At 41.4% G+C, this 25,969-nt stretch overlaps 1 protein-coding gene across 7 annotated transcripts in view; it reads left to right on the top strand.

The window, feature by feature from the left end:
- Positions 1-25,969, top strand: part of DENND1B (DENN domain containing 1B) — a 268,899-nt gene that overhangs the window by 215,901 nt on the left and 27,029 nt on the right. For 6 of the 7 annotated variants that reach the window (XM_061383692.1, XM_061383690.1, XM_061383693.1 and 3 more), the window contains 5 exons: positions 967-1,057; positions 9,719-9,759; positions 10,515-10,583; positions 12,192-12,248; positions 13,097-13,204. In XM_061383692.1, coding sequence (XP_061239676.1) covers positions 967-1,057; positions 9,719-9,759; positions 10,515-10,583; positions 12,192-12,248; positions 13,097-13,204 — 366 coding nt within the window. Of the gene's footprint in view, positions 1-966; positions 1,069-9,718; positions 9,760-10,514; positions 10,584-12,191; positions 12,249-13,096; positions 13,205-25,969 lie in introns of those variants that run through there. The other variant, XM_061383694.1, reaches the window with a different exon arrangement.

The raw sequence follows: 25,969 nt of genomic DNA, 5'->3' as shown, positions 1-25,969 counted from the left end.
TCACCATCATCATGAGTGGGGAAACCACAAAACATTTATAAGATTTTTCATAATCTAAGAAACACACACGTCTGGTGCCACAGACCAACAATATAAAACTAACCAAGTGCCAGTGATACACGCGTGTGTAAAACGTGTCACTGGTTTATGCCTGGAGCCGGTCAACAAGACGATCCCTTAAGGATATTTTCCGAAACCCCGGGATTCTGCTTTGCTGTGTGTGTAGGAGCAGGGTGGAAACGGGGCAGAGCAGATGGTGGGCTGTGTTTTGAAGAGGATCTCTGGGTACTTTTGGTAGCTTCGAGTTCCCACCCCCATCTCTCCTTTCAGAATGCCGAAAAATATTGTTTAAGGTAACCTCCTGTAAGTCAACAGGAATTTACTTTGAATTTTATTCATATTTGTAACCACAGTTTTGATCATTTGATCAACACATTTGCTGGGAATTGTGAAGTTATATTTGTTGTATTATTAAGTGGTTAGACCTATCTGGTGCTCTTACCCTTTAGGACTAGTAGTTTAGATCTGGAGTGTTTTATTTTACTGGATAAAGTTAATATCAACTTCAAAATAGTAACATCTAACATTTCTTGGATGCTTATGTAACCATAATAAACCTGTGTTAATTTAATGTGCGCAGCCATGTCCTGAAGCAAATACTGAGAACACTGAGGCCTGGGGGTGGATTCAGCTCCCCCAGGCCAAGGTTGGGCTGGCGGCAAGCCTTGTGCAGACCCTCCCAGGGGCTGTGGTCTTTGTGTCCACACTGTTTTATTTACTGATGGGGTCTGTCTAACCAGCTTCTGTTCATGGTCCACCTGCTGTCTCAGTGGTCTGCGTTTTCTTGTTGTATATCTGTGTTTATACACATGTAACGTGAGTGTCTGCTAGTACTTTTGGTGTAAGTAAAAGTCTAATCTTATGAAGTAAATGACAGTTAACATATTTGACATGTTTTAATTTCAGTTTATCGATGGTCGACTGGCAAAACTAAATGCAGGAAAGGGTTTCTCTGATGCATTTGAAGAAGAGATCACTTCCGGTGGCTTTTGTGGAGGTAAAGACTAGTTCCAGTGTGGCTGTCCATTTTCTGAATAACAATTATCTATGGTTTTTGCACCTATGGCACATATGTCTACTTTGTAAACTACCATTTTCTCGTAAATACCTGATGCCTTCAGTACATTAGTTTATCATATAAAGAACTCTAGTGTTGACTTACTTTGCCTGATATGTTATGCTCGGCATTCAGATGGTCTCATGAGCTGGCAGTGGTTTGCTTGGATAGTCTCTTAATACGACTGGAAAAAAATGTCACAGAAATGCAGTTAGTTTGTTCCTCCTGACTAATTTTCTCTGCTAGAGAAATACTACTGATATCTATCAATACTACTTGAGTAAGAATTAGGGAATTGAGATTGTGGTGCACATAGTAGCTTTTAACATAATCCAGAAAGACAGGTCTGAACATGACAACTGCTGCTACATTTTTAAGTAAGAGTGTCTTTATAGAAGTCTACCTTTTTTCTTTTTTTTGCTTTGCAGGCCCCTGCAGCATTTAGGAACAGACTTTTCAGTTTACTGTCCCACGTTCTTACCCTTGTCTGGGTGATAAGTGCTCACTTAAAGATGTGGGAGGAGGCATCTCATTTTGCATGTGTGACACACATTAGTGACATCCCACTTTTATTTAATATAATTAACTGTAATATAATTGAGCAGTTACATTGTTTGAAATGTCAGTAATTGAAACTGTGTTGTAGTATCTAGGAAATGAATGACTTAGGAATGGGTACTCAGTCCATGATGATCCGGCACCTAGTCCTCACTCTATACTTGATGATCCAGCACCTAGCCCTGACTCTGTACTTGATCTGGCACCTAGTCCTGACTCTGCACTTGATGATCCGGCACCTAGTCCTGACTCTGCACTTGATCTGGCACCTAGCCCTGACTCTGCACTTGATGATCCCGTACTTAGTCCTCACTTTATACTTGATGATCCGGCACCTAGCCCTGACTCTTTACTTGATGATCCGGTACCTAGTCCTGACTCTGTACTTGATGATCCGGTACCTAGTCCTGACTCTATACTTGATGATCTGGCACCTAGTCCTGACTCTGCACTTGATCTGGTACCTAGTCCTGACTCTGCACTTGATGATCTGGCACTTAGTCCTGACTCTATACTTGATGATCCAGTACCTAGTCCTGACTCTGTACTTGATGATCCGGCACCTAGTCCTAACTCTGCACTTGATCCAGTACCTAGTCCTGACTCTGTACTTGATGATCCGGCACTTAGTCCTGACTCTATACTTGATGATCCAGTACCTAGTCCTGACTCTATACTTGATGATCCAGCACCTAGTCCTGACTCCGCACTTGATCTGGTACCTAGTCCTGACTCTGTACTTGATCTGGCACCTAGTCCTGACTCTGCACTTGATGATCCAGCACCTAGTCCTGACTTTGTACTTGATCCGGTACCTAGTCCTGACTCTGTACTTGATGATCTGGCACTTAGTCCTGACTCTATACTTGATGATCTGGCACCTAGACCTGACTCTGCACTTGATGATCTGGCATCTAGTCCTGACTCTGTACTTGATCCAGTACCTAGTCCTGACTCTGTACTTGATGATCTGGCACTTAGTCCTGACTCTATACTTGATGATCTGGCACCTAGTCCTAACTCTGTACTTGATGATCTGGCACCTAGTCCTGACTCTGCACTTGATGATCCAGCACCTAGTCCTGACTCTGTACTTGATCCAGTACCTAGTCCTGACTCTGTACTTGATGATCTGGCACTTAGTCCTGACTCTATACTTGATGATCTGGCACCTAGTCCTGACTCTGTACTTGATCCAGTACCTAGTCCTGACTCTGTACTTGATGATCTGGCACTTAGTCCTGACTCTATACTTGATGATCTGGCACCTAGTCCTGACTCTGTACTTGATGATCCAGCACCTAGTCCTGACTCTGTACTTGATCCAGTACCTAGTCCTGACTCTGCACTTGATGATCTGGCATCTAGTCCTGACTCTGTACTTGATCTGGCACCTAGTCCTGACTCTGTACTTGATGATCCGGCACCTAGTCCTGACTCTATACTTGATGATCCAGTACCTAGTCCTGACTCTGTACTTGATGATCTGGCACCTAGTCCTGACTCTGCACTTGATCTGGTACCTAGTCCTGACTCTGTACTTGATGATCTGGCACCTAGTCCTGACTCTGCACTTGATCCGGTACCTAATCCTGACTCTGTACTTGATGATCTGGCACCTAGTCCTGACTCTGCACTTGATCCGGTACCTAGTCCTGACTCTGTACTTGATGATCTGGCACCTAGTCCGGACTCTGTACTTGGTGATCTAGTACTTAGTCCTGACTCTGGCAAACAGTTTTGCTTGAAACCTTAAGAGTCCTCTTCATTCCTTCAGCCAGTATTTGCTGAGTGTTTCCTATGTACCAGACGCTGTTCTAGATTTGGGATGAAGTAAGTGAATAATCCCGTGTGTTCATTTTCACGGGGTGGTAATAGTGCTCCCCCCAACCTAGTTATCTATAGGTTTAATTCAGCGGGAAGGAAATCTTTAGTCTGTGTGTAAGTAAATAGTTGTTACAATTGAGAAATAAAAGGTGAAAAGACAAAGAATAATTAGTACTTACCTACAAATCTCCCAAAATTTAACTTTAATCTTAAATAAAATTTATTTTTTCACCTCCAAAATACAAAAACTGTTGAGATTGCTTTTCACTGAAAGAGGTACAGGTGATCTGAGTAGCTGTGGACCTCCCTCTGATGCAAGTAGGGTTACGTTTCACGGAACGCTTTCAGCTTGGGGAAAAACTTAGTTTCCTTGACCTAGCAAGTGAGCTGAACGTGCAGTCCTTCAGAAGCCCCTTGCTTTCCTCAGCTCACGGCAGAAAATTTAGCCTCAATGGAACTTTTGTGTTAAAATAAGGCTTTCTTACTTTTCACCTCAGACAAGCAGAATATTGTCAGCTCATGGACAAATTGCTTGCGGCAGCTCCTGAGTATTTATATAACTGCGATCTCATTATCGTTCCGACCCGTGGGGCTGGTATCCTGTATGGAATTGGGGATGACACTGTGGGACAGTAATGGGGTGGAACTGAGATCCTTTTGTGTAGTAAATTCTGTAGTCTTCACCCTTGGTCTGCAGAGCTCAGTAACAGAGGAGAGTGTAGGTGGCTTTTATGGGTGGGAGGAGGGTCACCAAATTTTTTCATGAAAGGTCCTACTGTTTAAAGAAGAATAGAAGAATATTTATCACCAGTTAGCCGCTGATTTAGAGACTGCTGCACTTTCAGTACAACTTAATGCCAGCCACTTTGTTGTTCTTTCTTAAAATGAAAAAAGGTTTTGAACACTTCTTTTACTTTTGGGGAGCCAGTACTGATCCAAAAGAAAGCATTCATTTCAGTAAGTTTGGGGCTTCCCAGTGGCTAGTGGTAAAGAATCTACTTGTAATGCAGGAGACCGGGATTCGATCTCTGGGTCAGGAAGATTACACTGGAGAAGAAAATAGCAACTCACTCCAGTATTCTTGCCTGGAGAATCCCATAGACAGAGGAGCCTGGCGGGCTACAGTCCATGGGGTCACAAAGAGTCAGACACGACTGAGCGAGTAAAAATCAACAGCAGCATTTCAGTAGATGTAGCAAGAAAGTACATTGAAAAAATTATGCCTGGGGATCGTGTGATTTTCTAATTGTTACATTTTAAGTTGTTATCTTAGACTGAGACAGTCATCTTAGAAGAAAATAAAGCAAAATCATTAAGATTTGAATAGACTAATAATCTAATAAAAATTAGCAGTGTTCTTACTAATGAGATATATGTGTATATAAGGGTCCAAAAAATAGTTCCTAGAAGTCAGCTGAAACATTTTTTATCTGGACTAGTCTTGTGAGAAAGAATAGGTCTGAGATACTGAACTGTTCTTCAGAAAGTAAACTGTTGTAGCTTTTTCATTTCTCTCCTAGTTACAATGGAAATGATGATTAATGTTCATGCTTCCTGAATTAGTATGCGGCAGAAGCTCTTCTAAGAGCTCTCCAAATATTATCTCACTTAACCCTCCCAGCGCCCAGGAGGGACTCTGAGCATCGTTATTTTACTGAGGGCACCCACCTCGGTAACTTGCCCAAGGTCACACGTGACTGCCTGGCTTCAAAGCTCTCGCTTTAATAACTGTGATATATGCCTTCTTATGATAAGAGATCGTTTTAATTAGAAGGCCTTTAGTAAACAAGAGCAGTACTCAGGGCTTCTCTGCTCTGATGGATAAAAGCAAAATTCCTGTCTCTTTTGATTATCCTTTGAAGATTTTATATATATATATATATATCCCTCAGGAAGATCACTACAGGAGAAATCAACAGTCACTGGAGTTGAAGGAATCATTATGTTTCTCTAAGCAAAAACAGCTGAGAAACTTTAGACAAGCCTCTCATTCCCACCCCCACCCCCCCCCGGGCCATTAATGTGGCGGTTTACGCGCTGTTTTTGGTGCTGGGTGCGTGCGTGCGTGCTCCTGATAGCGTGAATACGAGTTAATGTGGCGGTTTACGCGCTGTTTTTGGTGCTGCGTGCGTGCTCCTGATAGCGTGAATACGAGTATGGTGGAGCCCTGTCGTCACTGTGGCTCTGGCTGGAAACACAGAGCAGGCCGGCCCCACACGGTACTCGTCCGCTCATGTTGAATCTAGAACTGTGGTTAAGGGCCATGAACGCAGGGAGTTTTCCAAAACTGTTCTCTGCCTCGGTGAACCCCGGCCTGGTCAGAACTGTTTAGGAAGTCCATGTTACGCCTGGTCCCTTTCGTGGGACCCATCTTCTCCTGAGAAGAAAGGAAAGAGGATATTCAGAAATATGTAAAGAGAAGAATGTCATGGGGTTAAAAGGACGAAGGAGCCATTAGATCAATACAAATAACAATCTGTGAAAAGCAGCTAAGGAATATTGAGTCAAGAACATGTTTATTTTTCCCCCCATAATTTTTTAAATTGATTTACGATGTTGTATTCATTTCAAGTGTATAACATAGTAATTCTGTATTTTTATAGATTATACTCCATTTAAAGTTATTATTAGCGAATTCATTGGCAGCCTAGTTAGGACTCTGCCTTTTCACTGCCAGGGTCATGGGCTTCATCCCTAGTTTGGGAACTAAGATCCCACAAGCTTCGCTGCTTGGCCAAAAAAAAAAAAACCACCACTGTACCCTTTCGGGGCTTCCCTGGTGGTTCAGACGGTAAAGAATCTACCTACAATGCAAGGAATCCAGGTTCCATCCCAGGTTTGGGAAGATCCCCTGGAGAAGGGAATGGCAACCACTCCATTATTCTTGCCTGGAGAATTCCATGGAGAGGGGAGCCTGGCGGGCTACAGTCCAAAGACTCTTTGGGGTCACAAAGAGTCAGACACGACTTAGCAACTAATGCTTTCACACTTTCGAAGTTACTGTAAGATATTGGCTGTACAGTATGCTGCACTTTGTTTTATACCTAATAGTTTGGTCCTCTATTTTTTTTACTTAATAAATGAAAAAAATAGATACTAAAAATCCATACCTCGTTTTCTAAACTTTAAAAAGTAGACGCATTTTCAGGTTGATTTTATATGGAGTGTACGGTTACTCTCCACATCAATAGCATTTGTTTCTTCATTAGTTCCCCAGCAGAGTCTGGTCAGTCTTGTGTTTATTTAATCCTGTTTCTTTCTTTACTGACTGGCAACCAAAGGAATCTGAAGGGGTGGTAGTAATCATTAGTTTCAGTGGCGTTTTTCTGGCCTCACTGAACAATTTAGACCAATTTACATTTTTTGATAAGTAACAACAGATTACTGGAATTAAGCAAATACATTTGAAAAGAAAGACTTTGCACAAGTGAGAAACCAAGATATTTTGTCCTTGAATGTGAGAAAATCACTTGTTTGATTAACAAGAACAATGTTAAGAATTTCCTCAATCATGCTTACTATTTCCACAATCCAGTTACTTTAAAAGAAAGACTAAGGTTTTGTGTGTGTGTGTGTGTTTCCTCGCATTCAGATTTATTTTTTGAGAAGAAAATTAGCCTTTTAAAACACACATTATCAGAGAATAATGTGCCCGTCTCATAAATTTTATGGAAATAGGTGTCTTCAGTCTTAAAAGCTCTAGAATTGAGAGACAATTAGCCTTTTAAAATATTTTTTGATAGGAATCTACCTAAATTGTACCGCCTGTTTTTCTGTTACCTTAAGCTGTGTATTTAGGGACTTCCTGTTTGCCTGGAACCCCGTGATCACACGTCATACTGAGTGGTTCTCTCTCTCAGCCGTTTCCCCTCAAGGCGGCCGCCCCCTGCCCTTTCTAACATAGCCTCTTCTGAAGTGACGCGGAGGAAAGCTCTGTATGATTCACCTTATATTTTATTTAGCAATCCTGAAAGCTGAAGGACTGATGAACTGAGAGTAAATACTAAGATTCTTCCCCAGTTGCCGTCTCTGTGAGCATGGGCAGAGTATCACCTCAGAGCCCCAGTGTCCCCGTCAGGCGGGCCGTCTGTCCCGTGACCGGCGGCGGGGTGCTGCCGCGTGCCGGGCTCACGCCTCACGTCGCAGCTGCCGGGCGACAGACCGGTCCCAGCGCTCGGTTCCCCAGGGCAGGCTGGCCTGACCCGCTGGCCGCCAAGCCCCCTGCCCTCTCGTCCACCTGCTTTGCCTGTTTCTTAGTAGAAGGGTGCGACTCAAGAGGCATAACGTAGGTAAAAACACTTAACAACCTATGAAGAGCTGAAGAGGAGCTCCTTTGATTCCTCACGACTGTTCCTCTAGACACTGACCTTTCTGTGACTACTCTCAAGTTTTATGATGGTTATTTTCTTTGTGGTTCAGAGGTTTAAAAATATGTTTTCTGGAGTCACATGTGTTCCAGGATGCTACATAGTTATCACAGAGTAGTTGGTGTTTTTCTTTCCATTTTCTTAAATTCATTTTGGGAAATGAAATAAAACACTTTCCAGAATACCACGAATAATAACCAAATTATAAATATGTGATTTCTTTCTTTTTTTTTAAATTTAATTTTATTTTTAAACTTCACATAATTGTATTAGTTTTGCCAAATATCAAAATGAATCTGCCACAGGTATACATGTGTTCCCCATCCTGAACCCTCCTCCCTCCTCCCTCCCCATACCATCCCTAGAGAAGTAAAAAGTACATGAACTGATGAGAACTTTGAATAGAGAAGTAAACCTGTATGAATAATCTGGATAAAGACATAATGTTTATTTTATGTTGTTGATAGAATCTCCTTGAGATATAAATGAATAGAATAACCGGGATTTTTTTTCATCGTTTTACAAGAGAAAGGTTAAAAATTTTTTGGTAAGGCCGCATACCATCTGAAACTCATGCCCTTTAAGCACTGAAGGTTGTTTTTATATGGTCTATTTTAGATAGATACGTTTTGCTATAATCATTTCACAAGGCTAGGAAAGTATTATTTCCCCCATGTTTATTCTTCCAGGAAGGCTGCAGTGCAGTGCCGTGCCTTTTCTGAAAGAAGAGAGTAAGAGACATTTTTCAGAATAGGAGTTGTTTCTTGGTATTTCTTTGAAATTAGGGAGAAATGTTAAGTTCAAGAGTGGATCCAGAGCTGGATGTTTTTGGCCTGATGCTGGTTAGGGATGCAAAGGTATCTGCTGGAAAGGTGCTCGGCCTAAGGACCCTCTGCCTCTGTGTTACAACAGTGAGGGACGTGTTTGTTAAGAAGCCACAACCACACACAGGAGAACAGTCTGCTTCAGGCTCCTTTCTACCGGGCGGTCAGTCTGAGTAGCCTTTGGGACTTTGTTTCTTCTCGTGGGAATACTTGAGGTTTAAACAATCAGGAAGGTAGAGGAAATCTGACTGAAGTCAGTTGATACAAACGTTACTTTAGACTAGTTCTGTGGCCTTTTTTTGCCTTCTTATATCATCTTATTGATTAAATGAATTAGCATATTTGGAGCCAAATATATATGGTTGCTGGTTTTACTGGACTGGTCATGCCTGCATTTGAACTTTCTAATAGCCATGAGGAGCTGCTGCCATATCTCCCTGGGGTAGTGCCTTTCCAGTTTGGATTTACAACTAGACAGTATTTTCTGCAGTATTCTGCAGGTTAATTGCAATAAAGTAAAATTTGCTATCAGTTAATACCAATGTCTAACAACCATAGAAGAATCTTTTTGGTCCTCAAGATTCTTTCCATTGCTAAATTTCCTTCTGGTTTTTTCCTCTCCTTATGTACTTTAAATATTGTTTTAAGATAACCCTAGTTGTGTAAAAGAGCCAAACTTTTACAAAATGCCATAAATACTGAAAAATCATTTTAGGAATTTTGGATTTCAAAAGGTTATTTTTTTCCCCTCTAAAAGTAGTAGTACAATGAAAGAATACTTTAACATATTATCTTCTTATGTGAGTAAAGAAAAAGTATCTGCTCTTAAAAATGCTAGTTACTATGTTCCTAAGAATTAGAGCATTTATTATTAATAGTTCTTACAATGAATTGCTTCTTTTACAACATTGCAGATAAATAAAATTTGCCTGCTAAAATCTTGGAAACACTAGTTGTTGGTGAAGTTTGGTTTATGGATTTATTTTTGATCAGATATTCCTGAAATCTTATTTTATGTATTCCAGGGAACTCGAAGTCATACCAGCAATGGGTGCATACAGTCAAGGTAATAATAAACCTTCACAGTTTCTTTTTTTTTTTTTCCTCTTTAATGATATGTAAAAATGTTCAGTTCAGGTCTGCTGTTTATATATGCTGTTTATGGGCAATATTTTAAAGGTTTCTATATTTTCTCACACTTTAAACATTTTTATGCTTATAGTTTGTTGGTATTTATAAAGAAAATTTTTAAATGGAAAGCTTTTGTCTTTCTATTTTTCAAGATAAATGGCTTGATTTGAAAATCGTGATTTTGCTGTCACCTTATAATATATCCCAAAAGATGAAGTTAGATGGAGTGGTAGGGCTTGATGGGAATTTTATCATTTCTGGTAATGTGCTTTTGTTAACGTGGTGTTTTTAAAACATAACTCTCTTGCGCAGATTGAGACTTTATTGCCGAACACTAAAACATTTCAGAAACAGTTGATTGTATTTATTTTTTATTAAGCTTTATACACACACACACACACACACACACATATATATATATATACTGGTCACATTGCCTACGTCTGCCTAAACCACAAAGATGAAAGGATTGTGTTCCATCAATTAAAAGAATAGAGGAGAATTTTTACGTTTTGTATGGAGTTACTATAGCATGTATAAAAGCTTGAAAACATTTAACATGACATAATTATGTAGGTCTTTCTTTAAGCTGTGAGAAAAGCTGTTAATTCTATATTACCAATAATGCTTTGTTTTCAGGACAGTCGGGCCCCAGATTTTTAGGAACATGTTTCTGTTTTTCCTTTGCAGAAAGGAGGTGCACTGTTCAACACAGCAATGACCAAAGCAAGCCCTGCTGTACGAACAGCATATAAATTTGTAAGTTCTCTTTTGATGTTTAAGAATTCTGTTGATAAAATTTTATAACATTTTCTTAGATGATACGCACTTAAATCTAGAATATTTTCTGGTTTCCTTTAAATAAATTTAGAGTTAATATTGACCAAAGCAAACTCAATTATTAAAATTGTATCATTGTCTAGGCAGGGCGTTTCTTTCAGATAAGTTAAAAATGCTTTTTATTTAAAAGCTATCCGCAAAATTGTGCCCTCAGATTGAAACAGTCCACAATGAAGTGACAGTTTAAAAGATTTGATTCTTTTATATAACAACGTACTTGAAATTCTCATTGTGTACTTGAGGCTTAACTAGAAACAATTTTTTAAAAATATGACAAGTCCTCTTGCCTCAAAGGTCCCTTGACTTTCCAAAGTTAAAACTCCCCATTGATACCCCATGGCTTATAGTAAAATAATAACACCACCAGGAGCTACCATAGCAAGTAAATAATGAATAAAATGGAAGTCTCTCTGCTCTGATTGCTGAGACCCTTCAGATCTGGCCCCTCCTATCCTGGCTTATTTCCCTGAAGCCCCCAGCCCTGGTGTCTCCAGGTCTGAGATCCTTCTCGTTCCATGGGTGCAGGACGTTCTCTGCTGTGTCTTCATCCTTCACAACCCTTCCCTGCTGCCCGGGACGTCCTTTCCTTGGCTTCTGTCCACCTACTAAATCATCCTACAGGTTTATTTTATATTAGGCATTCAGTTCAGTTCAGTTGCTCAGTCGTGTCCGACTCTTTGTGACCGCATAAACTGCAGCACGCCAGGCCTCCCTGTCCATCACCAACTCCTGGAGTTCACTCAGACTCATGTGCATCGAGTCGGTGATGCCATCCAGCCATCTCATCCTCTGTCGTCCCCTTCTCCTCCTGCCCCCAATCCCTCCCAGCATTAGCGTCTTTTAGTTCTCATCAAAAAAGTCCCTCAGCCCCACCACAAAGCTTCTCTGCCTTTTCTGTGCTCCATGGGGCCTGTGGGCCTCCCTCTGTTTGGGCACTTGTATCTGTGCCTCTGTCTCTGTAGGAGATTCTTAGGAGCTGATTGGGATTCAGGAAAACTTGCTTTGCGACTCCATGGACTGCAGCCCGCCAGGCTCCTCTGCCCATGGGATTTCCCAGGCAAGAATGCTGGAGTGGGTTGCCATTTCCTTCAGGGGATCTTCCCAACCCAGGGATCAAACCTGGGTCTCCTGCATCATTGCAGGGATTTCTTAAAGTCCAAACGTTTGCCCAAAAATATCCCGCTGCTGTGACATGCTTTCTCTTTTCCTTCCCCATTTGTCAGGCCAGGTTATGGCTAGGCAATGGCCATCTGGTGGTCTCTGGTGTTTTTAATAGCCTCAGAGGCAGAGTAGGCTAACTGCTAGCCTTTGGATGATCCCTGTGCAAACAGACTGATGTTTTCCCCACCTCATTCAGGTGTAATAGTGGGTAGAATGGGTCCCTGAAAACAGAGTTTTAGATGATAGGTTCTTCTTTTTCTGTGTAACATGACAAGTTAGTAATTTTCATTCAGTGGGATCTTGTACACTTATTCCTGAAACTTGATGGAACTGTGCTGAGCAGACACCAGTGTTGTCATTTTCCAGGCCAAGAATCACGCAAAGCAGGGGATAAAGGAGGTGAAGAGCAAGCTTAGACACAAGGTACGTCCAGAGCGTCTCATTCCACCTCAATTCCTGTGTTAGTGTGAAGCTTATCCTGCACAAATCACATGGGGTTTATGTTTTTAATGACTTTTGAAATGTGCTTAGCCCTTTGTTCAAGGATGCATTTTTCATAACAAGCCCCATGGCAGCTATCTGCCATTCTGTACACACCCCCCTGAACAATCTCTTTACCGTTTGCATATTTTATCACAGAGGTGGTGAGAGCTTCAAAGGTGCTTTAACTGGATGTATGTCTTCATAAAGTTGATTGCCTTGATATCAAAATTGAAATTCTTGCTTCAAGCTGAGACTTTTTTTTTTTTTTTTTAAAGATGATCTCTAGTGCAGAATTAAGGCAGGAATGTCATCGTTGGGCTTTACCGGATCTTTCCAATAGTAGCTATTTTAAATTGAAGCATGTTCTTAATGTACAAAGGAGGTGTATTTGAATCTATGAATGTCACATATATGTGAATAGGTATAGGTATGTGTATATGTGTTTGAGTTGATTACATAGTATATTTTTGAAGATTTTATCAGTTACATTTTAAATTTCTACCTCTGGAGAGAAGAAACTATTTAGAACTTTCATTGTAGTACTGGAGCGTGAATGGGCTTCATATAAACTTTATTCAAATTGTTCAAAAAAGTCAGAGATTATTTTGGAGGTTTTTAGTTCATAGTATATAAAAATGCATTTTCTTCCTAAATAGCTTGTTTAAACTTACACTCCAAGTGTTAATTTTGTTATTTGCATCTGTCTCAGATACTGTCTATTAATTGAAAAACCTTAGTAATGAAACGAGTACTTTAGAATAACCACTCGTGTATCTCTTCGGGTGCAGGAAAATGAGGACGACTATGGGACTTGTTCCGGTTCCGTGCAATACACGCCCGTTTACACGTTACACAGCGAGAGGGGAGCAAACCTAGCCAGGCGTAAGCTTTCCCAGGTGAGAGTATTTACTAACCTCCTGTCTCCCACAGTCTGATATTATGTTAATTGCAGTGATTTCTTCAGGAAGAATTTTGGACCCACTGATTTTTTATTTTTATCATATGGTAAGAAACTCTGTGATGATGGTCAATATGAGTAGGCAGAGTCTGGGCAGGTGCAAAGGGCCTGCGAACCCAGCATCCAGGAACCAGTCTGCCGCCCGTCACTGGGTCGTGGCCTCATGGTGAGTGCGGGGAGACAGGGCCACGTGCGGTTGCCCAGGAGTGGGAGCAGCTTAATGACGGCTTCCTTTACTACAAAGTAAGGTGAAGCTCATACATGGGGATTTGACCACTAGAGTACTCTGTAGAAATTAGAACATGGAATAATGTATGTCTGTCTTTTTCTAAAGTTAGATGTTTTGTTTGCTGTTAGTAGTTTAAAGCTTCTGCTTCCACCTAATGCTACTTCACGTACTGTCCTAAAGTAGGAATGTGTCCGGGATCAGAGCCGTGTGTGTGTGTGTGTGTCTCTGATTTTGCATCATAAGTGTGCTTTTGTAGGATTTTAAGAAGCAAAAATTGCACACACCACATCATACTCTAAGTGGTCTTAGAAAACTGCCTTTTGAAAGGAGTTTACAAGTGGATTAAAGTTAAGAAACCATTGAACTTGAAGCAGCTGCAAAGCTGCATTTATCACAGCCACCAGTTTACACATGAGGAAGCTGACCGCTGAATGGTCACATCGCTTGCCCAATGTCTTGTAATGAGTGGCCGGGCGGGATGGGCACCCACCTCCGTGCGCAGGTGGCTTCCCTGGCTCCCCAGACTCAGTGCAGTGCTCCCTGTGTCTTCGGGATGGGGAAGGGCCGCGAGGCTGTGCTCTAGAACCTCAGCCTTTGTAAAGAAGACTTGTTCGTTCGGTCATTCAACAGCTATTATGTATCAGGTACTTTCCTAGGTATTGTGGAAAAACTTAAAAGTTCTCTGCTGTAAGGGGCTGTTTTTATAACATACAAAATGCCTTCTCTATGATTTATGTGTTAAGCTTACATTGTCATACGTTTGTATGGCTCAATTGCAGTGTATTGGCAGTGAATGCTCGTTCTGTGACTTGAAACAAGCCTTTCAATGAAATAATTTTCTCACAGGGGTAGGAGCCTTTTCTGGCTCCCCCTGTTAACTGGAACACATTCATAAACTTGTAAATTAATGATGGATTTGCAGTCCCTTTCTTAATTCTTCTCCCATCATTAGAATGTTCACTTCCCATTTGTCTGTTCTCAAACTTTGATAGCTTAAAAGCTTAACCAAAATGTTTACTGCTTTAATGTTGGAGCACTTAGATCGTGTGTGTGTGTGTGTGTGTGTGTGTGTGTGTGTGTATAAAACACGATAGATTTTTGAATTCTTCTCTGATTTCTTTCGTGATCCATTGGTTGTTTAGTAGCATATTGTTTAGCCTCCATGTTTGATTTTTATAGCTTTTTCCTGTAATTTATTTTTAATCTCATGGTGTTGTGATCAGAAAACATGCTTGATATGATTTCAATCTTCTTAACTTTCCCAAGGCCCGCCTTGTGGCCCAGCACGTGGTCAGCCATAGAGAACGTGGCACCTGTGCTTGAGAAGAGCGTGCTTTTGGGCGGAATGCTTTTATTTATACTTTAGACCTCCTGGTATAACTGGTCATTTAAGGCTGATCTCCTGCCTGGATGTTCTGTCCGTTGATGAAAGTAGGGTGCCAGAGTCCCCCGTTATTCCTGTTACTGTCGGTTTCTCCCTTTATGGTTGTTACTATTTCCTTATATATTGAGGTGCTCCTGTGTTGGGTGCATATATATTTACAATTGTTTTATCTCCTTCCTGAATTGATCCCTTGATCATTATGTAGTGTTTTTGTTGTTGTTGTTGTTGAACCTTACAACAGTCTTTATTTTAAAGTCTGTTTTGTCTGCTATGAGAATGGCTACTACAGCTTTCTTTTGATTTCCATTTGCATGGAATACCTTCTTCCATCCCCTCACTTTCAATCTATATGTGTCCCTAGGTCTGAGGTGAGTCTCTTGTAGACAGCATATATACGGGTCCTGTGTTTGTATGCGTTCAGCCAGTCTGTGTCTTTTGGTTGGACCATTTGGTCTATTTACGGTTAAGGTAATGACTGATATGTGTCTCCCTATTGTCATTAAGAAAGTGAAGAGGAACTCAAAAGCCTCTTGATGAAAGTGCAAGTGGAGAGTGAAAAAGTTGGCTTAAAGCTCAACATTCAGAAAATGAAGATCATGGCATCCGGTCCCACCACTTCATGGGAAATAGATGGGGAAACAATGGAAACAGTGTCAGACTTTATTTTTCTGGGCTCCAAAATCACTGCAGATGGTGACTGCAGCCATGAAATTAAAAGACACTCCTTGGAAGGAAAGTTATGACCAACCTAGATAGCATATTCAAAAGCAGAGACATTACTTTGCCAACAAAGGTTCATCTAGTCCAGGCTATGGTTTTTCCTATGGTCATGTATGGATGTGAGAGTTGGACTGTGAAGAAGGCTGAGCGCTGAAGAATTGATGCTTTTGAACTGTGGTGTTGGAGAAGACTCTTGAGAGTCCCTTGGACTGCAAGGAGATCCAACCAGTCCATTCTGAAGGAGATCAGCCCTGGGATGTCTTTGGAAGGAATGATGCTGAAGCTAAAACTCCAGTACTTTGGCCACCTCATGCGAAGAGTTGACTCATTGGAAAAGACTCTAATGCTGGGAGGGATTGGGGGCAGGAGGAGAAGGGAACGACAGAGGATGAGATGGCTGGATGGCATCACTGACTCGATGGACGTGAGTCTGAGTGAACTCCGGGAGTTGGTGATGGACAGGGAGGCCTGGCGTGCTGTGATTCATGGGGTTGCAAAGAGTCAGACACAACTGAGCGACTGATGTGATCTGATCTGATCTGATTGTCATTAAGCATTTCAGGTTTGTTTTTGTAGGTCTTTTTCCTTCTCTTCCTCTTTTGTTCTCTTCTCTTGTGACTTGATTACCATCTTGAGTGTTGTGTTTGGGTTGCTTTTACTTTTCTGTGTGTATCTATTGTAATTTTGAGGTTTGTTGTTCCCGTGAGGTGTTGGTATAGCAGTCTATATATGTACAAGGTTGTTTTAAGTTGCTGGTCTTTTTCCAGCCTAGAGTTCTTTAGCATTTGTTGCAAAGTTGGTTTGGTGGTGCTGGATTCTCTTACCTTTTGCTTGTCTGTAGAGCTTTGATTTCTCCATCATCTCTGAATGAGAGCCTTGCTGGGTAGAGTATTCTTGGTTGTAGGTTCTTCCCTTTCATCACTTTAAATATATCGTGCCACTCCCTTCTGGCCTGCAGAGTTTCTCCTGAAAAATCAGCTGATAACCTTATGGGAGTTCCTTTGTATATTATTTGTTGTTTTTCCCTTGTTGCTTTTAACATTTTTTTGTCTTTCATTTTTGTAAATTTGATTACTGTGTGTCTTGGTGTGTTCATTGGATTTATCCTGCCTGGAACTATGTGCGCATCCTGGACTTTGTTGTGAAAAAAATATGGGAATCTTTGTTAACTGTAGGATGCTTTATGATAAAAAGAGAACACTTAAATTGGAGGGATGCTTATCTTAAATAACAGTTTTAAATTAAGAAAATTACCTTTACTTCTCATATTTAATTTTTAAATCTTTGGGGTTTTTTTAACATGGCATATGCCAGCAAATTTGGAAAACTCAGCAGTGGCCACAGGACTGGAAAAGGTCAGTTTTCATTCCAATCCCAAAGAAAGGCAATGCCAAAGAATGTTCAAACTACCACACAGTTGCACTCATCTCACACGCTAGTAAAGTAATGCTCAAAATTCTCCAAGCCAGGCTTCAGCAATATGTGAACCCTGAACTTCCTGATGTTCAAGCTGGTTTTAGAAAAGGCAGAGGAACCAGAGATCAAATTGCCAACATCTGCTGGATCATGGAAAAAGCAAGAAAGTTCCAGAAAAACATCTATTTCTGCTTTATTGACTATGCCAAAGCCTTTGACTGTGTGGATCACAATAAACTGTGGAAAATTCTGAAAGAGATGGAAATACCAGACCACCTGATCTGCCTCTTGAGAAATTTGTATGCAGGTCAGGAAGCAACAGTTAGAACTGGACATGGAACAACAGACTGATTCCAAATAGGAAAAGGAGTTCATCAAGGCTGTATATTGTCACCCTGTTTATTTAACTTATATGCAGAGTACATCATGAGAAACGCTGGACTGGAAGAAACACAAGCTGGAATCAAGATTGCTGGGAGAAATATGAATAACCTCAGATATGCAGATGACACCACCCTTATGGCAGACAGTGAAGAGGAACTCAAAAGCCTCTTGATGAAAGTGAAAGTAGAGAGTGAAAAAGTTGGCTTAAAGCTCAACATTCAGAAAATGAAGATCATGGCATCCGGTTCCACCACTTCATGGGAAATAGATGGGGAAACAGTGGAAACAGTGTCAGACTTTATTTTTCTGGGCTCCAAAATCACTGCAGATGGTGATGGTGACTGCAGCCATGAAATTAAAAGACACTTACTCCTTGGAAGGAAAGTTACGACCAACCTAGATAGCATATTCAAAAGCAGAGACATTACTTTGCCAACAAAGGTTCATCTAGTCCAGGCTATGGTTTTTCCTGTGGTCATGTATGGATGTGAGAGTTGGACTGTGAAGAAGGCTGAGCGCTGAAGAATTGATGCTTTTGAACTGTGGTGTTGGAGAAGACTCTTGAGAGTCCCTTGGACTGCAAGGAGATCCAACCAGTCCATTCTGAAAGAGATCAGCCCTGGGTGTTCTTTGGAAGGAATGATGCTAAAGCTGAAACTCCAGTACTTTGGCCACCTCATGCGAAGAGTTGACTCATTGGCAAAGACTCTGATGCTGGGAGGGATTGGGGGCAGGAGGAGAAGGGGACGATAGAGGATGAGATGGCTGGATGGCATCACTGACTCGATGGACGTGAGTCTGAGTGAACTCCGGGAGTTGGTGATGGACAGGGAGGCCTGGCGTGCTGCAATTCATGGGGTTGAAAAGAGTCGGACATGACTGAGCGACTGATCTGATCTGATTTTTATGATAATTTAATTAGAAAGTATGTGACTGATTTCTGGTTTTGTTTTCTTTGAATTCCTAGAGACACAGTTTCTGATAGAGAAAATTATATTAAGTTATAGAAAACTTTACAGGATAATAGCTTTATATTCATTGCACACTTACCTTGAATAGTCATGGCATTATCATAGTATCATTAGTATAGTTATCTGTATTCATTAATTGGCATTTTATGGTTTTCAGGTAGACATGACATGACATGACTTTAACAAAATTAAAAGAAGTAGGGCTTGTTCTTTTACGAATTATAGTTTTATTTTCCTTCTTGGTATATAAGAATTTGTTAAGCCAGCATATTTAGATTTATTGTGCAGATGCTGATAATGTCTGAATAACTATCTTTACTTTATGGGGGATAAATATGTGTTTCGGGTAATGTGTGCAGCCACTGTATATGTATGTATCTGTCCCATTTTACAAGTAGACACATATCTCTGTATATGTACTTGCACAGCTAAATTTTTTGTTTATATTTCTAACCACTTGCATCCCAGTATTTATTATAATTTCACCTTTTGATTGTATTTTTCTATAATTGAAGTTTGATTGTTTAGTTTTAGATTCACACACTAACAAAAGAGGTAAATTTTGAGCCCTTTGGCAGTTTTTTTCCTTGTTACTTTTCACCCTTACTATGTTTTCCCCAAAGCTGCCAGAATGCATGTTTTCTTGCAGTACTAATTTTACTTCTCTGAGCTAGTTAATTGTGCTCTGAAATGATAGCCAACTTGTGGTCAGCAGCTTATTTGTAAAAGCAGACCATGGTACACTCTAGTTGAGACTGTCATCCAGCCCCGGTCTGAATTCTCTCTCTAATCTCATGGCATTAGGAAACACACACAACTGCACGTGGAGTAAGACAGTAGCAGGGCGTGTATCGTGAGGATCTCCCTGTTCCTTAGGACAGCCGAGTGCAGGAGTATGTGGGCCCCGGGCAGGATCCGCGCGAGAGGCCTGGAAGAGCAGTCTCTGTTTCCCGCTCACCTGGTCTGTGCTCTGCACGTTTGATCACCGGGCCTTCTGTACATCAGCTTTCTCAGCTTCTCTGCCCCGTCACTGAGCTTGCAGGCCTTCAGTTCACACAACTTCGAGAAATGGACCACAGTTCCCAAGTCCACGTTCTTGCTGAAGAACATAATCCAGCACATGAAGAGCAGGCATTAATCTTTGGCTCCGTCTGCTCTCACCGTTGAGGGATGGGATGCGGGGAGACCATGTTACCAGGGGTGCTGGGAGGGTGTCTGTGAACGGAGAAGGGGTTCTAAGGATTGTGACGGTATCTAAAGGGATTTTTGCTATTTCTAATTGCTTTATAATGCTATTTTCCAAAAAGTCATCTTTGCAAAGAAAGAAAAAAGAACCATCTATATTTTGGGATTGTTAGAGGCTGGATCTTTGTCCCACAAACCTGAAGCTTGGTTAAGGTCAAGGTCAGCCTACCTGATGGGCTGCCGTGGCCTCCATTCTCCCAGGAGATGGGCCATGCACACAAACAGAAGGACCTTAGGGTACAGTATTTGCATTTGGGCACAGACATCCGGAGGGAGCAGGCCCCGTCTGCCGCCTTCTCTTTGTGGTCTGATGCTGCAGACGCTTCCTCAGTTCACTTCTTGGAGATCATCCAGCTTCATTGATGTAACCAAAATACGATGCAGTATCTTGTGGAGGAGACAGAAAGCTGATGCTAGAATCGTGTGTCTGTTACTCTGTGATGATTCCCCAAATCATCACGTCTCTCACGCCCGGCCCTCCCAAGTTGTAACAGTCGGATCTGAGCACATTAAGACTCTCAGTTAAATACAGAAGCAATTCTGAGAATGGTTAGATGTGGTAAAAGAAAGAATCTAGATATAAGTAAATATGTGAGAGACACTAATGTTTATCTGATTTACATTCTAATTATTTCCAACAGTAAATTAATATCTTACAAAGAATTGTGGAATAAAGAATTAAAATTCACTTAGATAAGATTCACTGCAGTGACCAAGTGTAGTAGGGAGCTAAGCCCCCTTCCTGTGCTTAGCCTCTGACATGAACAACAGGAAAAACCCCACAGCTCCCGTGATTCATAGCACACACAGGTTTAGAAAGCCTTCGAGCAGGCTCACGCCATCGGGGGACCTGGGACCGGATGCTCACAGTGGAGAGGGCGCACCCAGGGGAGACGGGCATCCCCGTTTGGAGAGACAGGGTCCAGTGCAGCCTCGTGATGGATGGGTGGGGCTCAGGCTCATCAGAGCCTCCCTCGGAAACACCCCCTCCTCCTGGCTGTGGCCTCCGCTTTCACGTGAGAGTTGAACTACTTAAAGACACAGAGAGGCTGCAAGCAGAAACAGCCCTGTTGCAGAATTCACTCTCTCCTCCCTCCTCTGCCTCCTCTCTCTCCTGTTAGTCCTGGCCTGTGCCTGGCAGCCTCTTCCATTAGAGTGCTCACATGATCAGGTTCTCTAAAGACTGGCTGGGTAGTAAATTCAGGTACCTGAAAGCAAGGTTCTCCAGAGACCTGTGGGATTTGGTGATCCAGATAATTTTGATGTTTTTACTACTGCTTCCCAAACCTGAGTTGTTACAGAGTTGAAGTGATACTGAATTGTGCTCGAGCAGCCTTGGCAACCAGGAGGAGCAGGGGCGGTTCCTTGGTTAGCAGAGTGTGTATGTGTGTTTGTGTGTACGACAGGATTAGTTTAAAACTCCCAACAACCCAAGCGAGAGTGAGAACTGTTTTTTCACCCGTGATTTTTCAGATCTAGAAACTGGGAGCATAGAGGTTAAGAAATGTGCCCAAAGTTCTACAGTATTAAATAGCAGAGCTGTTGTTGTTCAGTCACTGTCTTGTCTGACTCCTTGCAGCCCCATGGACTGCAGCATGCCAGGCTTCCCTGTCCTTCACTATCTCCCAGAGTTTGCACAGACTCATGTCCATTGAGTTGGTGATGCCATCCAAACATCTTGTCCTCTGGATGGAAAAGCAGATGGACTGATTCTGGAGTGTGAGTCCCTGGCCACGACTCTCCTGCCTTTGCATGGAGAGGGTGCTCACAGAGGAGGAGCTGTTCTTGACAGGGGTATGGACCTTACAGCCAGAAAGACTTAACTTTGAGAAAGGTACTGGCATGTAGCATGGAGCCAGACACAACTCTGCAACTCCATGGACTGTGGTCCACCAGGCTCCTCTGTCCATGGGATTCTCCAGGCAAGAACACTGGAGTGGGTTGCCATTTCCTCCTCCAGGGGATCTTCTCTACCCAGGGATCCAACCCGTGTCTCTTGCATCTCCTGATTTAGCAGGTGGATTCTTTCACCACTGCGCCACCTGGGAAGCCCCAAGCCTTAGTTTTTGCATTTGTGAAATGATAGTAATGATACACGCTATCTCCCTAGGATGCTGCGGCCATCATAGACAATGTGTATAGAGTATCTGATACAGGAGGCACTGAGCAATCGGCAGCTGTCTATTCGTACACAGACACGCTTGTCGAGCTTTAGGTCTTCTACAGCAGTGGTGCATCTGACTCTCTCCTCTCTCGGTTACGCCCAGAGTCACTAACAATCCTGCAGTCACGGTGGACCCTAGATTATCTGTCTTCATTCTAACTAGAGATGTCCTTAGATCCCAGTTCATGATTTGGAAAAAAATACACAGCTTTTTATTTATTTATTTATTTTGACCAAGAAATCTCTTGGCTTGTAAGTTCCTAAGACGTTAAGTGTCATTTTATTGTCAGATAATCAATACAAAGAATGTGGACTTGACTCATCCACTCCTCGTCTGTTTGCTTATCCATTTGAGAAGACAGTCTCGACTATATGAAGAACCTCCTGTTTGCAGTTTTCCAGCCAGACTTGTGTAACTGCAACACTTTATCTTTGTCCATTTTTCAGAAGAGGAAAATGAGATTTGGGTCATTTAAATTCTAAGAATGTATTTTAAAGTAAAAAAAAAATCAAAATTTATAATCTGTGTGCTGTAGAAAAGAGCAGAAACTAAAACGTGTGTTGTTTAAAGCTTCTGTTACTTAGCTTAATTTTGAAATGGATTGTGAGTCTGTATCTACTCCCAGCAAACAGTAATTTGTGTGTTGGTCTGCTAATTAGTAGGGTTATTTCCCGTTTTGTTGATGAGGCTTAAATAAATGTCAAGGGTACAGCCATGGTGCTCTCCCAATTAGGCTTCTCGTTTATGAAACCCAGCCCTCTTCCCTTTTGTGTGCAGATGACAGTTCGGGCAGCAGCCCCAGCCTAACAGGGCTCCAGGGAGAGCCTCCTCCTCTGGTTTTACCGAGAACAGGCCCAGTCGTGTCCAGGGAGAATAGGGCCACAGTCACGGCCGGAGCCGCGCTGTTCTCAACTGCAGCCCCACCTCCTTTCATGCGCTTCATTTTAGAACAAAACACTGCAGACTTAGCGAACAATGTCTAGACCAAGTCTGTCATCTACAATTATGTTTCAAGTGCTGGCTTGTAAAAATGCATTGGAATTTCTAAGAATGAGAAATTAAGTCATATGCAAAATTTATATGAACCTAAGATACTGCTCCATATTTAATAATATTAGCCCTTTTTAACTTCTCCAGTCATCGTAATGTGTGTTGTCTGTGTGCCTCACAGGTGTGTGCGCACACACGCACACACACACACACACAACACTGGCCCAGGGAACAGTGAGCAGGAGTGTCGCCGTATGACGTGTCAGCCTTAACAGATGGATGGCCCTGAGCAAGCAAAACCAGCACAGTAAAATCAGGTGAAAGTGGAGGTCGAGGCTTCCTGTTGTTCAGCCCCATTAAAACCCCGGCACATATTCCACTCTTAACTATTTCACGTCTGGGCCGAGTGGCAATCCCCTCAGGTTTATTTTCAGCCCATCTAGTTAATTATGTAAGAGCTGCGTGAGGAAGCATGACTGGAAGGTTATTTTTGCATTTGTACTGTAAGCTGTGTGACTGTTGACAAATACCCACGCTTGGAATGCAGTCAAGACTTAAACCCAAACACAGTGTTTACAAATACACTCAACAGTCGTAATTCCTCCTAATGGACCAGCTACTATTAAATTAGCGGCCACTTACTCTGTTTTTCAAATACATTCACAGACTAGTAGTCTAAGATAGAAAAAGTTCTTTTGAGTGCAGAAATAAGGAAGATGTTTATGCCATAATATACAGTCTACCTGATTTTCCATTTTTTTTTCCCCCATTATATAAGGTGATAAGGTACACTTCAAATGCAATTGCTGTCTTTTTGAGTCTTTATGTTTTTGTTGGTTTGTAAATCTTCCTGGTGGATTTGGAATACAGCACAGCAGCAGTGAGCCCATTTTATAATTGATGAGTAATGTAACCTCATCTTTAAAGAACGTGCTTAGAAGTTACATATGCCTTTCTGGCCTGTGGAGACTTACAGGTAAGGCATTTCAAAGCCACATTTCAGTTGAATGGGAATTTAAATCCCCGTGTGTAAGCATGTTTTAAATATGAGCAGGCAAGGTGGTTTACATTTTACACAGAGTAAATCTCATGTTTTAAAATCCTGCCAATGAAATCGTTTCTGTGAAATTAACAGGAAAAAATAAAAACTTAGATTCTCTTGCTTATTAGTTCCTAAGCTTAATGAATGGTGGGATATCCACACTAGTAGGGTGTGGCTTATAGTGTGTTTATGACACACTTTTCATCATTGAAATTCAGTAGAACCCAGGGATGAAATCAGTGCAATTAAGGACAGTGTCTCTTGCTCAAGTGACATAATAGATTTCAGAAAGTGACACACTTGTTGGGATCTTTGGAAAATACAGTCCACTGAATAGCTTTGCTTTATCTGTCAAGAAAGAAATGGCAGAGTCACTGGCTTAGAGGGAGGTAGCCTCTTGCTTCTTCTGGGCAAGAAAAAAAGAGATTGTAAATCACAATGAGAAGAATAATTGTGACTTCAGGGGAAGGGGGGAGGAACTGGGTTGTGAAGGAGGGCCAGGTATTTGGAAAAAATACTTAATATAAATCTTACCAAGAAATAAAAATAAGTTTAACCAAATAATGTTAAGCCAGAAAAACCATTAATTTTTTGTTTTTAGCACTCTGTTTACTTTGGTTCAGTACTGAGAATTGTGTTACTGTGATTAAGGTAAAATGTTGAATTAAAGTGATCAGAAAGGATTAGAGAAGTATTAAAGTCTGAGAGTTTCAAATGATAAAATATTTTTTAAAAATAGCTTAAGTGTGTTTCTACTAAAAGATGCCCATAAGAAGTACTGCCTACATGAATCATGGTTTAGCAGTCTTTGTCCAAAAGTTACTCTTTCACATAGACTTTCACATGGACTTCCCTGATAGCTCAGACGGTAAAGCGTCTGCCTACAATGCGGGAGACGTGGGTTCAGTCCCTGGGTCAGGAAGATCCCCTGGAGAAGGAAACGGCAACCCACTCCAGTATTCATGCCTGGAAAATCCCATGGACCGAGGAGCCTGGTGGGCTGCAATCCATGGGGTCGCAAAGAGTCAGACACGACTGAGCGACTTCTGTGTGTGTGTGTGTGTGTGTGTAGCATCTATTTGGTCTAGTTTATAGCAATGTCACTAATCTATAAAATTGATATTTTAAGTTCAGTTTGAAAATTTGGGTACCCTATTGTTGATTTAAATAAAGCTATTTTTCTCTGTTGTTTTCTGTTTAAATAATATTAATTTTGGACATGTCAGATTTGATTACATTAACATCTGTGCCCCCACCCTCACCCCCAAAACCTCGGTTACCGGTGACAAGGGTGCCCTCTAGTGAGTTCACGTGATATTTTCTTTCCTTGAAGAACATGGTTGCACAGACGTAAGATCTGCCGCTCTCTTTTGGAGACACAATCGAATACACATTTGAAAATTTTATATTGTCATAAAATTGTTCAAGAACATTATTTTCTCAAAGAAATAATTCAAAACCAACTCCTTATTTTACCAACTGGCCAGGACTTCATTTCTAAAATGAACAATACCTAGTATATTATTAAGACTTAGGTGACAATGTTCCCTGTATTCTATGAGATCTTTTTAGGCTGAAATGTACCTTTTTAATGTTATAATTTTACTTTTCAGATTTATTGCCAAAATTGGCTGTGTCACTTATCACAGTCTTGAGACAAAAACAAAGATACATAAATTTATCTTGAGCTTAATCTTAAATTTAAATTGAGCTTCCCTCGTGGCTCAGATGGTAAACAATCCACCTGCCAATGCAAGAGACGTGGGTTTGACCCCTGGGTCAGGAAGATCCCCTGGAGAAGAAAGTGAAATCCCATTCCAGTATTCTTGCCTAGAGAATTCCATGGATAGAGGATCCTGGGGGGCTACAGTCCATAGGGTCACAAAGAGTTGAACACCACTGAGAGACTAACACTTCCACTTTCAGGACCATTCTAGAATTCACATCCGTAATCACACCTCAAAGATCTCTCTGTTGCGTTTAACTCTTTTCTTGTGAATCTTTAATTATTTTAAGGGCTTCTGGTGAAAATGACGACAGCTCTCTATTCCAAATTTTATAGACAGATTCTTATTTTTTCGCCAGGCATCCTGCGGTACAGAAATGGTGATTGTCTTCCCGTTTTGTGTGTAAGAACTGCTTTTCAGGTTGGTCAGA

The sequence above is a fragment of the Bos javanicus genome, chromosome 16, assembly GCF_032452875.1.
Source record: "Bos javanicus breed banteng chromosome 16, ARS-OSU_banteng_1.0, whole genome shotgun sequence".
Classification (NCBI taxonomy): Eukaryota; Metazoa; Chordata; class Mammalia; order Artiodactyla; family Bovidae; genus Bos; species Bos javanicus.
Note: the sequence above shows the minus strand (reverse complement) of the source record. Positions and strands in the feature narration are given on the sequence as shown.